At 40.4% G+C, this 15,101-nt stretch overlaps 1 protein-coding gene across 1 annotated transcript in view; it reads left to right on the plus strand.

The window, feature by feature from the left end:
* The window catches only part of ADAM17 (ADAM metallopeptidase domain 17), a 32,340-nt gene that overhangs the window by 13,606 nt on the left and 3,633 nt on the right, over positions 1-15,101 (plus strand). The window contains exons 10-18 of the mRNA XM_081945043.1: positions 553-641; positions 5,711-5,863; positions 6,290-6,489; positions 7,825-7,928; positions 9,734-9,868; positions 11,845-11,978; positions 13,284-13,362; positions 14,300-14,388; positions 14,885-14,941. Of these exons, the coding sequence (XP_081801169.1) occupies positions 553-641; positions 5,711-5,863; positions 6,290-6,489; positions 7,825-7,928; positions 9,734-9,868; positions 11,845-11,978; positions 13,284-13,362; positions 14,300-14,388; positions 14,885-14,941 (1,040 nt within the window). The remainder of the gene's footprint in view (positions 1-552; positions 642-5,710; positions 5,864-6,289; positions 6,490-7,824; positions 7,929-9,733; positions 9,869-11,844; positions 11,979-13,283; positions 13,363-14,299; positions 14,389-14,884; positions 14,942-15,101) is intronic.

Consider the following 15,101-nt stretch of genomic DNA (forward strand, 5'->3'; position numbering starts at 1 on the left):
ATTGCTTTATTAGAATGTTACCTGCTACCTCAACTTCTTATTGCCCCTGCTTAATTTTTTCCGGGAAGATGTGTACATGTCCAAACATGCACTAGATTATATTTTCCCATCATTTTCATTTTTCAGGTTTATGGGCCAAAAGGCATTATTGGAAATAAAATGTAGGGTAAAAGCTAGTAATTTATTTTCTAGCATTAACTTAATGCAAGTTCAGGCAGGACAGAAACATGGTAGGTGTCAAAAGGCTTTCTGTTAAAAGTCTCAAAGCTGAAAAGAGACTTGAACTTTCCAGAATATCTAGTTCCTTCAGATTTAAATTGGTATTAAGGATTAACTCCTAAAACACAGTCAACGAAGAGTGGCATGTTTGGAAGCTAGGAACACTGCAGTGTATATTCGTTCCCTTCCCTGGTGAGAAAGCATAATTGAGAGAAGCATCAGTCAAAGAGATTTATCAAGATGTGTTCCTAAAATTGTGAATCCTCCTGCGTGTATCCACAATGGTCTAGCAGTGTCAGATGACTCTTGATATTTTTATCTTCTCTTTCCTAGCTTATTCTAATTCGATACCAGGAAAAGCTGTCTATCTTAACAGTGGCTTAACCAGCACGAAGAACTATGGAAAAACGATCCTTACAAAGGTACTGCAAATTATGGATACCATTTTAAGGAAATCAATAATACTGTTTTTCTGGGCTAATTTTCTGTTGATTCTTGCTGTTGAAGATCTTTCCTACCAACTATGGTGACCGAGCTGCTAAACTGGGAAAAAGGGGTCGGGCTGACTTAACTGTTGTCAAAACCCTTCTGAGCATTTGGAACCAGGTTCCCTTTGTTCTAATTTGCACATTTTTGCCCAATTTGCACATTTTTGCTCAATTTGGTGCTTAAAATCTTAATTGTCAATTACATTTTGTTGGATCAGAGTATAACGATTAAGTACGTATTTTAGGAGTATAAGGCACACCAGAGTATAAGACGCACCAAGGTTTTGAAGAGGCATTTTTTTTAAAAAGTAGGTAGGTAGATAGAGGGAAAGACAGGGAGAGAAATACAGTAGATAGGTAGGGAGAGAGTGAGTAGGTTGGTAGGTAGATAAAGGGATAGAGAGAGAAATAGAGATAGAGAAATACAGTAGGTAGGTAGGGAGAGAGAGAGTGTATAGGTAGGTAGAGGGATATAGAGAGAGAAATAGAAAGAGAGAGAGAAATAGAAGAGAGAGAAATACAGTAGATAGATAGGGAAAGAGTGAGTAGCTAGGTAGGTAGGTAGATAAAGGGATAGAGAGAGAAATAGAGATAGAGAAATACAGTAGGGAGGGAGGGAGAGAGAGAGTGTATAGGTAGGTAGGTAGGGAGAGGGATAGAGAGAGAGAAATGGAGATAGAAATACAGTAGATAGGTAGGTGTTTCTGCTGGCACAGCACTTGATCAATGTAATTCTCATCAATCAGTTAGAGAGCTTTCCAAAAGGAAAAAAAAGGTTTTTGCACTCTGCAAACCTCCCAAAACGGCCTGTTTTTCATGAAAATGCTGTATTCGGTGTATAAGACGCACCCAGATTTTCAGCCTCTTTTTTGAAGAAAAAAGGTGTGTCTTATACTGCGAAAAATACAGTAGTTGGTAGTATGGAGCATTTTGTTAAACAGTTTATTTTAAAACTTAAAAGAATGCCTAAAGCAAATAAACCTGAATTGTTATGTGCATGAACCAAATAAAAGCTTGCTTTTGTTTAATTGTGGTTGCCAAAACTTGGAAAAGGATTCACATTATAGTAATGCTGATTCTGTATTCTTTAAAATTATTGGATTGTTCAGTAGTTGTATTTCATGGGAAAGTACAGGTAGTATTCGACTTATGACTTATAATTGAACCCAAAATTTATGTTGCTAAGTGAGAAATTTGTTATGTGAATTTTGCCCCATTTTATGACTTTTCCTGCTACATTTGTTAATTGAAGCTCTGCATTTGTTAAGTTAGTAACAATGTTGTTAAGTGAATCTGGTTTCCCCATTGACTTTGCTTGTCAGAAGGTCGCAAAAGGGGGTCACATCACTATGTAAATAGTAGGCATTTAGATTTGTGGAAAGATGTTGTGTTTAGCTTTATACCTTGCAGACGTTGTGTCAGCTTCTCTTCACTATTCAATGGGCATTTATTGAAATGTACAACCATGTGTGCCTAAAATGTTGCAAACAACTGTATAATAACAGACCTCTTTGGAGCATTGTTGGTCCTATTGTCAGAAGTAGAAGTCAGCTGAATGAACAAAATTATAATGCCATCTTATCTTCTAATACAAGATAATATGTCACAGTTCAGGAATGAACTGTGGTATTCTTGGTGCTCTCTGACATCTTGCTTGCAGATGTTTCATTATCCAAGTAAGCACCAACATCAGTGCGAAGGAATGTGGATTTTGCTTCCTATTTCTATATAGTAACTTGCTCTGCCAGCTTTAGTGGGGTGGGGTTTTCTTCTTGCTAGTTCCTAGGTTAGAGCATTGTTTTCTGTTTGACTGATGTTAATTCTTATTTATCTGGGAGTTGGCTGCTGAAAAGTATGTTTCAACAGCTTTTTTATTGCCTATTTTGAATGATATATAAATATGGTTTATTTCTTGTGCCTATTGATGGCTGATTTGTCTGAATGCCAGCTTCCAAGAATTCCATAGGGTTTTTAGACTTAGCTTGATCTAGGATGGGGCAGCACAATGGCTCAGTGGTTAAGATGCTGTGTTTGTCAGCTGGAAAGCTGTCAACCCAGGTTCAAGACCTGAGCTCCATGTGGTGGGGTGAGCTCCCGTTCTTGCCCCAGCTGCTGCCAATTTAGCAGTTGGAAAGCATGCAAATGCGAGTAGATAAAAACGTGTGTTTCCCCCAAAGACCCAGTCTTATATTCTTTTGGCTCCAAAATAAGCACTAGGGCTTATTTTGGGGGATGTCTTATTTTTTCCCCATGCATGGAGGCACACTTCTTGCTCACAGCAGGGGGAAGGCTAGAACTGCCCTATGTGCCCCGCACCAACTTACCTCAGTCAAGCCACCCATGTCCCGACACTTGTCTTGCCTTGCGGTGGTGGCTCCAGCAGTCTCGCCCAGCAGGACCCCGCATGGCCACTGACTTACTTCTGCTTGCTCATGGCTGCAACGGAGCAGGCGGTTGCGCAGGCATTTAAGTGGGCTTATTAGGCGCATGTGTAAAAACATGCTAGGGCTTATTTTCAGGTTAGGTCTTATTTTTGGGGAAACAGGGTAGGTATCACTTCAGTGGGAAGGTAACCACTTTGTGATGTCATGCTGGCCACATGACTCAGGAAGCGTCTTCAGGCAGCGCTGGCTCAATGGTCTTGAAACAGATGAGCACCACCCCCTATAGACGACAATGACTAGTGGAGTAAAATCCGCAGGGACTTGTTTGCCTTTGGGTCTAGGATGCCTACCGTTTCCCACTCAACACTATGAGTCTGTCCATGTCTTCTGAGAATAAGGAATGTATTCTGACTGATACCGTAGTTGGTTTTCATGGATGCCCTCTGCTAGTCTTCTGCCTGCCTGTCCTGCATAGTGACTGTTATAAAGGACTTCGTTGATTTGTGTCCTACAATGATGCCAGATGGTTGTAATAATCTGCTGATTGTTTATGAGATATTTTTGATATATTGCTGTGTTCTTTTCATAGCTTGTGTTGGTTGTGCTGTAGTGGCTTGATCGGTCAGGCACTTTTTGCTAAAGTTGCATGGGTATCCATTTTATTGGAAGATTTTGTATAGGGGGCCTGCTTCTTTTTTCTGGGGTTCAGGATTGCCGCAGTGTGTTTGTACTTGTCTGAATAATGTTCTCACCCAGCTCCTCTTGTGGGAGGTTGGATTGTTACTTGGTTCATGGAGCACTTGGTTAGTGTGGATTGGTTAGACTTGCATTTCTAATTGTCTGTTGTTTCCTTTGCTGATGAGGATATCCAAGAAAGGGAGTATGTTGTCGTTTGTTTCCCTTGTGAATTGTATTCATTGGAAAATGCTGTTGTTCGGTACATGTATCTTCTCTAGTTCATTTTTTAATGTGACAAATAAATGTGGGAGTGCTGTAAGTTTCTAGACCTTGCGTTACAGTCTGTGCTATGAGTCATCAGAGTAGTGATCCCATGGGTGTTCCTCTGATTTTTCCATCAAACTGAAATGAGGTAATGAGGCTTATGATTCTAGATATGTCTATATTTGCATCTTCTTCTATTTTTAGGTCTTTAACTCTCGGGAGACACTGTAGTGAGGAGTTGATGGAATATTCGCTACCCTCTGTGAGATGTACAAGCTTGTTCTAGGTTTTTTGGCTATGTTGTATGTTGACCTCTTTAGTAATGATACAGTTAGTGTCAGGCCTTCAGTCATATTCCTTTTCTTTAGGATCTTTGACCTGCCACACTTTCTCTTATTTCACTGTGCTGTTTCATTAGTGTAGTAGTTGGGAGGGGGGAATAGAAAGGAGTAGAATTGTGGAATGTGTTGTTGTCATTCTTTTCTAGAAGCCCAAGGTCATCTTTTGTCTCCGCACCTCTGCACCTAACCGGAACCAGCTGGGTGGAGATGGGAGCGTGGCCGAAGAAGATTGGACCATGTGATGGATTTATGGGCGTGGGGATAAGATCATGAACTTTAAACTGGGTAGAATCCCGGAAGTTTTCAGATTTGGGATTCCACAGTATGATGCCAACATGTCTGTCTTATTAAATTGGAACTTTAAGGATAGCTCTGCCTTGGACTCTGATTTAATTCTGCATGATATTTGGAACGCTGACAGTTAGATGAAGAAGTATGCTGGGCTTATGTATTTTGGGTGTCCACAGAACCATGGCAGAACAGGTCCACAGTTTTTCATCTTCCACTGGTTTTCTTTTTAAAAAAATGACTTGACCTTTCTTGATTAGGTCATGATGGGTTCTCTTGATCAGGTTGTCCAGTTTCTATTATTAGGTTGATATTTACTGGAATGTAGATTTCTTTGTCCCCGAGTAATTCTTTGGATTTTTAATGACCTAATCAAGAAAGGCATAATGTTCTGTATACCCTACATAACCATGTTGTCAGCATTGGGTTTCACATTTTGTTACCACTGGTTTACCGCACGCTTGCTTCCACGCATGGGCTTTGATTGCGTGTGCACCTTACATGCATGTACCCGGCCTCAAAAATGTGCCTAAATAGGACAGCATAGAGCTGGCACAGATGGGCGAGCCCATCCACGATTTCTGCTACTGGTTCAGGGGAACCGGTCCGAACTGGCTCAATACCACCCTCTGCCTGTTGTCTGCTGAGAGGATAGTCCTTGTTTAGTCCCTTCTTTAGGTTTTTAAGGTTTTTATGTTTTCTGCTTGAGTTGGTTATGCTTTTTATTGCACTGATCTGTGGTATAATTGTTTGTCTTAAGTTTTTTTGGATTTATGTGACTAGTTCTGTGTTTCGTATGGTGCTTCTAAGGCTGCAGGGGATTCTAACTGATTAGCATTATCCATTTACAGTTGACACTTTTCTGGAGGATGTTGTGTACTACAGTATACAGTGGGCAGCTGGACGCATTCAGATATCTCTTTGCTTCTGGGGTTTAACTTTGAACAGTTTAGTTTGTTGATTCCTTGGTGCTCTCTGAGCTTGGTTTTGCTTGCAGATGTTTCATTACACAACTAGATAACATCATCATTCTGTTTTCATTGAACAGGAAGCTGACTTAGTTACTACTCATGAGTTGGGACATAATTTTGGGGCAGAGCACGATCCTGATAGCATGCCACAATGTGCTCCCACCGAAGATCAAGGAGGAAAATACGTTATGTACCCTATTGCTGTGAGCGGGGACCATGAAAACAACAAGGTGTTTGGGTTTTTTTTAATCTCCACGTTGTTCCATATATAAATAATGTCTCCTTATGTGGGGAAAGATCTTTAAGTTTTATACTTCAATTTAATTTACCATTGCAAATATTACAGTGCTTCATTGCATTTTTAAAAATACGGACTGGTTTGAGGAAGGGTATCAAAAGAAAGGGAAGAAGGAAAAATGTAAAATCAGGAATAAAGCAATAGAAATAAAGATGGATGCTAGAAATACCTACTCTGGTTCTGAACTGTGACAAGAGATCCTGAGTTAATGGATCTAATTGATTATGTAATTGGGGGGGGGGGGGCTGACAGAGGCTTCAGGTGGGTGAATTTTATACCAAAATTTGCAACTATCCACATTTGCAAATGACAGCATTTTACAGCTATTATTTTCCACACTTTCCTGTAACGTTTTTAGATGTTTTCGGACTGCAGTAAAGCATCCATTCTTCAGACCATACAGTCCAAGGCCCCAGAATGCTTCAAAGAACGGACCAACAAAGTATGTGGCAATTCCAGAGTGGACGAAGGGGAGGAATGTGATCCTGGCCTCTTGCACCTTCAGAGCGATCTTTGTTGTACATCTGACTGCAAGCTAAAGCCGGACGCAAAATGCAGGTGAGGCAGTAGCAAACCAAATAAAATAAAGCAATTGGCTACAGAAGGAACAAAAATGAAGGTGGTGGGGTATGTGTGTGTGTGTCACTTGAGTCTTTGTTTTCCTATATTAAAGTCAACAAATGCCAGTTCTTCGAACAGGAGTTGCAATTCCAGAAAAATTATCCCATTATGTGCACCAATTCTTTGTATGGCAGTAGAACCCCACTGAGAAAATTTGGATTTCATGGAAGGGGGCTTAAAATGTGGGGTGAGTTGAAACCTGGTCTTCCCCATCCAGACTCCCATAGCCTCCAGGCACTGAGGAAGCACCTTAACAGCACTGCTTGTTGTCCCTAAGGTAGACATCTATAGTGTCAGCAATATACTTAGGGCCAGGATGGCGAACCTACGGCACGCATGCCACAGGTGGCACGCGGAGCCATTTGTCAGGGCACGCGAGGCTCTGCTCTGTCAGCTGGCCAGCGCACATGCGTGCGCTGGCCAGCTGAGTTCACCCTTTTTTAAAGCCATTTTTCACCCTCCCCAGGCTCCAGAGGCTTTATTTTTGCCTGGGAGGGCAAAAAGAGCCTCCCCCCCCAAGGCCCTCCGGAGGCTTCACGAGCTTCCCTGAAGCTTCCGGAGCGAAAAAAACCAGCCCTATGGGCAAACCGGAAGTTCGGGAACGGACTTCTGGTTTGCTCGGAGGGTCGTTTTGAGCACTACGGAGACTTCAGGGACCTTCAGGAGGCTTTCCTTAAGCCTCCGGAGCAGTCAAAACGACCCTCCGAGCAAACCAGAAGTCACTTCCAGTTTGCTCGGAGGGTTCTTTTGACTGCTCCGGAGGCTTCAGGGAAGCCGCCTGAAGGTCTCTAACGGGGCAGGGGATGCTGTTTTTGCCCTCCCCAGGCTCCTATAAAGCCTCTGGAGCCTGGGGAGGGCGAAAAAAGCATGCAAAAAATGGGGGGTCGCGCCTGTAGTGCGCGCATGCACACTACGGGGGTCACGCATTGCATTATGGGTGTGGCACGTCCGCACACGACCCCCCTGCTCTGCCCCCACTAATGGCACGCAAGCCAAAAAAAGGTTCGCCATCGCTGACTTAGGGCATCTAATGTCATGCCAGTGAGTAATGTTACCCATTGGCTTCATATACAAATGGAATGGGGGATGAACAGCTCCAAAAGAGCCCATGGCAGAAGTAGGAGACAGGATGAAAATTGTCTAGTGCAGTTTCTGTTTTTTTTTTTAAAGATTGTTTTTAAAAGTATACAATCTTTATGACATTTGTTTTCTTTGCTATTTTTTGGAGTTTTATCAATTTAGACGTTTTATTATTTCTACCCATCTGCTTAGTGATCGAAACAGCCCCTGCTGTAAGAAATGCCAATTCGAAAGTGCAGATAAGAAGTGCCAGGAAGCTATCAATGCAACCTGTAAAGGGGAATCCTATTGCACAGGTCAGTCCTTTATTTTTCTATCTTTCGTCCTAAACTATTTTTGTTTTTAATTTCAATTTTTCAATAATACATCCTATATATTTTGGAGTGGTGCGGTGGCCTAGAGGTGAAGCTCTTGCCTCACAATCCGGAGTCTGTGAGTTCAATCCTAGGAGGGGTTTTTTAAGGATTAGTTTTTAAGGATTACGGTAGTTTAAATAAGGCCAGGCCTGTACAAATCTCAGGGGAAATGGTATTTCAGGGGGGGGGGTGCCCTGATAGAGAACTTCCTCACTTCCTGGCTCTTACCAGGTGGCATTGTGTAATTGATAGGACTGAGAGCACGCCAACTTTGTCAGACAATGTCGGATGGGTAACAATTATAAGGGTTAGGATACAGACAATCCGGCTTCATACCATGAAGAGCTTTATAAGTAATTACCAGAACCTTGAATTGCATCTGGAAGTCTACTGGCAAGCATTGTAGTTCCTGGAGCAAAAATGTCACACAGGCAGGCCATGGCATGCCCATACCTGCCTAGGCTGCTACATTCTAGACTAGCTACAGCTTCCAAGTGGCTTTTAGGGAAGTGTAGTGTGCACTGTTGTAATCACAAGTTAACCAACGCATGAGTGAATGGGAGTGTTCCAGTGGTTCTCCTTTTTTTTTAGGATAGGTCCAGTCAATGATGACGGGTGTGGGGTGAAATTGAGCCAGAGATGCCTCCTATGTAGGACACTTCAGAACGTTTGTCCCTCGTTAAATGTCTACGTGAAGCCACTAGGTGTGGTCATCTGTTGGTTTGGCATCCAGTATCATCAGCATGTTGCCTTCTGTTGTAGGTTTTTGGAGAGGGATACTGAGCAATGCAGACCCCTTAGGCATGGATATAATTGCAGCTGAGCCATTTGTAGATTCACACGAGCCCTTATTAACCTTCTGGAATGAAAGCAGCTTTAGTGTAAAGTTTTTGTTCTGAGAAGTGATTTAGGAGCTTGATCCCTGAGATCCTGATTCATCTCATTCTCCGATGTTTTCTATTAAAATAGTTTCACCGAAATCAGATGTACAAGGGAAAGGAGAAAATGCTAATAATGAGGCTGGTTTTTTCTATACAAACAAAGATTGTGCAGTAGTAGTATCTTATAAAGAAACTTTAATATTTATAAAAAAATATAAAGCAAAAGAAAGTTTCCTCCTCAGGTTATTCAGAGAGTAAGAGCTAAACAAATGTTGGTCTGCTTAGACTTTTCAGTTATTTTTGTGGAAAAGAGAGAATTTAATCTGGTGATAAACAAGTGATGAAAAAGTGTCCAAAAACTCAGCCTATAACATCATTTACATTATACTTTCATTTGGCAGTTCTTTACTTCAGCTCCTTCTTTTAGTAATATGGTAGGAAGTTTCCGAGATAAACCTCAAACTCAAATCCATTTTCACTTCCTAGATTGCAGTGATGGCGAACCTCTTTGGTACTGAGGGCCCAAACTAGAAGGCGTGTGTGCGCACCGGAAACCTGAAGATCAGCTGGAGCGCCGGTCACCTGGTCTTCTGGTTTCTGGCACTCATGCGCATGCGAAGACCAGCTGGCACACGCACTCCAGGAAATGGTCTTCCGGTTTCAGGTGCTTCTGCATGCGCAAAGACCAGCTGGCGTGCCAGAACCTGGAAGAGCAGTGGGCGACAGCTGACATGCCTGGAGAGATGGCTCTGCATGCGTGCCATAGGTTCTCCATCACGGCCCTAGAAAATCATCAGTGATTGTATTTTCCCCCAAATACGCCTATTCTGATGTCTGCCACCATTTTGTCAAATCCACTTACAGGGAATAGTAGTGATTGTCCTCCCCCTGGGAATGCCTTGGATGACACCGTCTGCGTGGATTTGGGAAAATGCAAAAATGGTGAATGCGTCCCTTTCTGTAAGTGGAAGAATAACCTCCTTTCGTGTGCTTGCAATGGTGAGTTCAGCCTTCTTGTCTGCTTCCTATGGACCAATGCTTCCTTTAGTCTCTGAGTGGGAGCTCTTCTTTCAGGGTTTTCTCCTTAAACAGGGTCTTTGACCATTGAAGATGGATTCCTGGAGCTACAGGGCAAAGGAGAATTTACCAAGAAATATTGGGCATAAATATGGGTGCAGCAGTTAGGGAGAGTGAGCCTCAGTTTACTGGCAGCCCCCTGTCCTCTGAGCTTGAAGTTTTCCTTGATCTTCTTCTCAAGAAACATCTTACCCAGAATTGAGGACAGAATTAAGGACAGAAGGCAAACAGTCCCTGTTTTTCTTAGAATAGGTTTTTCGGCCCTGGGTTAGAATAAAGATAGTTTTATTTGTTGGATGGGTCCTCTTAGAATATTTATTTCATTCAAAGGCATTTCCCCCCCCCCCCATATCCTATTTGGGCAGCTACTTCAAGACCTCTTTCTTGGCTCTCTTCCTTGTTCTTTATCGCGGTTCCTTGCTCAGTAACAAAGCAGAAATAGTGAAATCTCTTAGGTATTCTGTAGATTCCTTTGGATGTTCAGAAAACTAGCAAATTCTTCTTCCATTGTGGATCCAGATTTCCTAAATTCTCCCTTGCATGGAAAGCTTTCAGGCATAGAAGCAGCTTTTTTCTTCAGAGCCTGGAGTCAGGGCCTTCCACTGTGTTCCCCCCAAAATAAGACAGGGTCTTATTTTCTTTTGACACCCCCCCCCCGAAATAAGCGTTTGGCCTTATTTTTAGGGAGGTCTTATTAGTTTTGAGGTGCAGGAGGCGGCGAGCGTAGTCACTTCATGGCTGCTGCTGTGTTGCAATATTTTCGGGGGAGGGCTTATTTTAGCTCATGTGCTCAAAAGCCAGATTAGGTTTATTATCTGGAAAGGTCTTATTTTCAGGGAAACAGGGTAGGTCAGGAAATGGGAGTGGCTGAGAGTCTTGGAAAGTCTTGGAAGATGGTGAGGGGTTTGTAATGGAGTCTTGGAAGCCTGTCAGAGGCCTTCTCTATTTCCCCTCATCTCAAATCAGTGCAAAGCAGAGGTATGGGGTTTTTCCCCCTCAGGCTTTCTAATTTCCCACTCTATCACAGCTCCACATTCTCCTGAAGTCCCGTCCCGCTCGTCTGATGTATGTGTAAAAAACCATGAAAATAGCAGGATTAGCACAACCATTCTTTGTGAATGCCATTTTTTAATAATGCCTGTTGTCTTTGGAACTCCTTTCTGCTAAGAATCTCCCCCTATGTGGAAGAATCACATTCTCTCCTCACTCCCTCAAATATCTTTTGATTTCTAATATAGGTAGTCCTCAATGTATAACTGGCCACTGAGTGACTATTCTAAGCTGATTATGATTTACATTTTTTTGTCAGATACTTCTGGCTTCTGGTTAAAAAAAAGCACTCATTGTGAACAATGGATTCATTTCCTGACTACTGTGTTCACTTTATGACCTCTACATTCACTTAAAAACCATTGGGGAAAAATTAAAATTAGGTCAATTGTGCAATGTGTGAGAATGATTAGAAGATGATTTAAAGAATGATCTGTTTCCTGTTACAAACATTTCTTTACTGATAACTTATGTATCCTGTTGTTTGTGTGACAAAGCTGGTTTGCAGTGGGTCCTAGTTTTTGAGATCCAATGTAATGCAACACTGTTTTAGTTGGGCTTAGTTACAAAAGGAAGCTTTTGTATGACATCAAATTGTGCTTCATTTTGCTCTAGGATTTAATGAAATTCCATAGTTATTCTTGCTATACTGGATGGGCTGCACAGTATTTTAACTTTATGCAAACATTGGTTGTGATGCTCAAATACTTCATCTTTATGGTCTGGATAAGTATAACCAGAGAGAGATATGATTAACGATAGAAAATGATTTCCTGTGTGAAATAAGATGGTTAAGAGCCAAAATAACTAACCTTCCCTTACTGCTTTTAAAAACAATTAAATTTCAGAAACAGATAACTCCTGCAAAATCTGTTGTCGAGATAAGTCTAAGAAATGCGTCCCTTATCGTGAGAACGAGAACCAGAACTTCTTATATTTGAGGAAGGGAAAGCCCTGCACTGTGGGGTTCTGTGACACGAATGTGAGTATGCATAGATGATCCGAGTGTATTCTCTTTTTATCTATCCTTGGATATTAGTCCCACTTTCTAGAGATTGCTTTATTCCTCTTTTTTTTAATCTTTGGCGGTGTGTTCTACAATACACCACAGATAGTTGTCAGTTTAATGACCATTCTTTCCAGCAATTCTTTGAAGTTACAGGCTGGTCCTCTAAATTGTGAACGTTGCAGCATTCCTAGTGTCATGCAAATGCGATTTGGGTGCTAGGCAACTGGCTTGCAATTAAGATGATTGCAGCATCCCATGGTCATGTGATCGCCATTTGCAACCTTCATTGCCAGCTTCCAACAAGGAAAGTTGGTGGGGAACCCAGCCAGAGGCTGTAAATGGTAATCATGTGACATACCTAAAAATCTTTTGGGGTTCATTGTGCAACCACAAGTGCAACTGTTGTCAGTGGTCAGTACAGTCACGTGACATTGTGCTTTATGACCGCTTCACTTAATGATGCAGCTCTGGGTTCTAATTACCATTGTTAACTGAGAATAGCTGTATTAGTAGTAGTTCTGTAGCTTTTGTTACATTTTTACTGACAATTGCATTTTCTTTTTATCCATTTTATTTGTTTGTTAATGCCAATTTTTCTGGCGCTAGCTATATTTAGCCCTAGGAGCAAATAATTTCTTCTCTACCAGATCTCCTTTGTAAGGGCTGCTCCCTGCTGAGTGTTGGGATCGAAAAAAACATCCAATTAATTTGATCTATAGTGAAATTAAGGTATTTTCCATGTTACATGGAAAATGTGTATAGGGGTGTGGGGGTGGATGTGAATGAAAGAAGGAGAGGGAGAGAGAAAGAAAAAGAAAGAACGTAAGAAAGAAATTTGGTACAGGGTGTTGCCAAGATAATTAAATTTGTAAAGGATAATTAAATTTGGCCATACCAAGCAGTTCTTTGCATTGGAAGCGCAGTCTCCCAGCTAAATAGTCCACTGTGCATAAAGATGTCTAAATAACTGATGAAGCCAGTATTCCCCCCCCCCGCCCCATCTTTTCCTCTATTCTGTCATGTTTTGAGGTGTAATTACACTAATTAGGGGAAATAAAACAGTAACAAAGTCTGTTTTGTAATGAAGTTTCAAAGCCGCCAATAGTCCTTAATTTTCTTATTTCAAATTGATTAATGGTATGGTTTTCTAGTAACGTGACTCACTACCAAGTTTTGTTGCACTTAACCTGCCTTTTCTGCTTCTCACTATTCTTCAGATAGGTTGTTCTGTCACTAGGATGGAAACTTGGTTTTCTAAGCCAGCATTGTGTCTTACAGGGCAAGTGCGATAAGCGTGTGCAGGATGTGATTGAACGACTTTGGGTTTTCATTGATCAGCTTAGCATCAATACATTTGGTAAGATATGCATCTTCCACTGCTTGAAATCTTAGTTTCAGCCCATCTTTTCTATTTCATGCCATGTTCCGCTGGCTTTTTGAAATGAGAAAAAAAGCAGTTTTGTCAATAAATTTAATAGCATAAATGTACCTTTTGGTTTGCCTGGGCTGCATTGAGTGAAGAGGAATTGTCTTGGGCTGCATATAAAATATATAATATAATTAATGTATATAATTTTTTTTTAAATCACATGTTAAAAGTTTACGATCTTGTGGGGCTGCATTATTAGCTGTCCAGGGCTGCATGTAGCCCATGGGCCATGATTTTGACTCACATGGTTTAAATATTTGTATTAACTAGTGCACCTAAGGTTTTAATAAAACAAACAATGTTTTTCCTCCATCCAATTGTGAATAATTCTGGATTTATAATCCAATCATGGAAATTCTGGCTTTGATAATAGATTCATAATTGGCATCAATCCTATTGCTATACAGGGCTATGCATATTGAAGGAACAGGTTTGTATATACTTCCAAAGGGAGTGGGACAACTTTTAAAATGTTATGTAAAAAAAAAGGCTTATAATTTGTGTAACTATTTACCCAGCAAAGGTAAAGATGGCTTGTATTTCATTTCCATGCTGATCCTTCTTAATGTATTAAATTGACATATAAGAAGACAGTATTAAATGCATACCCTGGAGAAATATCTAGCTTCCCATTTTCTATTCTTTACTGATAGAAAAATCTCTTTAAAGTTGATAATTTATTTCCTGATGTTTAAGGTACTTCAGTTATTTTAACGTAATATGATCCTATTTTGTCACATTGCACAATTGCACATTGGTAAAATGATGTACAAAAAAATTACCTGTTGTATTAGTTTTTGCACTGTTTTCCATATTCATTATTTCTAAGGTTGCTAGAATTTGATGTCTTTTCTGTTTTAAACAGGGAAATTTTTAGCAGACAACATAGTAGGATCTGTACTTGTATTCTCCTTGGTATTTTGGATTCCTCTCAGTATTCTAGTACACTGTGTGGTAAGTTTTAATTTAAACAGGTGCCTTAAATTCAAGTATGATTTTATGAATGATCAGTCAACAGTAAACGTTTAAGAAAATTTAATTGTCTTCAAAGTTTATAGTAAATTTATAGTAAAAAAATATTGAGTACATAATTACAAAAATCAGTGCTGAGTATTTACACATTTGATACTTAGATCTTTTCTCAGTAAAATATTCCCTGTCTATTCATTTCACACCTTCCTCCCCCATCTCCAGTAATTTGGGAATGTTTTGATTCCTCAAAATTGGCTTCCTTTTCAGAACTTGAGGTTTTTAAAGAAATCATTATTTAAAAACATCTTATTTTTTTTAAAGCAGGAAGAAGAAGCATATTTGCTAGTTAATTTGAAATTGTTTCTAAAGTTATAATAACTTGCTTAGTGATGGACATAACTACCCAGGAGTTCTGATTATTTGTAAAAGAATGATTTGTTTATAGAAATAAAGATACGATTTCTCCCTTTCTTAACAGGACAAGAAATTGGACAGGCAATATGAAGAAAACACTAAATCTCTGTTTGGTCCAAGTGTAAGTTTGCTTGAATTAATACTTTTAGTACTGTATTTGTTGACAACAAACTTCTGCTGGATAAAGTTTTCATCAGGCAGTCCTCAACTTATGACCAATAATTTAACAGCAATTCAAAGTTACAACATACTCAAAAACAGTTAGTTATGACCATGAATTA

The sequence above is a fragment of the Natrix helvetica genome, assembly GCF_964273705.1.
Source record: "Natrix helvetica genome assembly, chromosome: 2".
In the NCBI taxonomy this organism is placed as follows: domain Eukaryota; kingdom Metazoa; phylum Chordata; class Lepidosauria; order Squamata; family Natricidae; genus Natrix; species Natrix helvetica.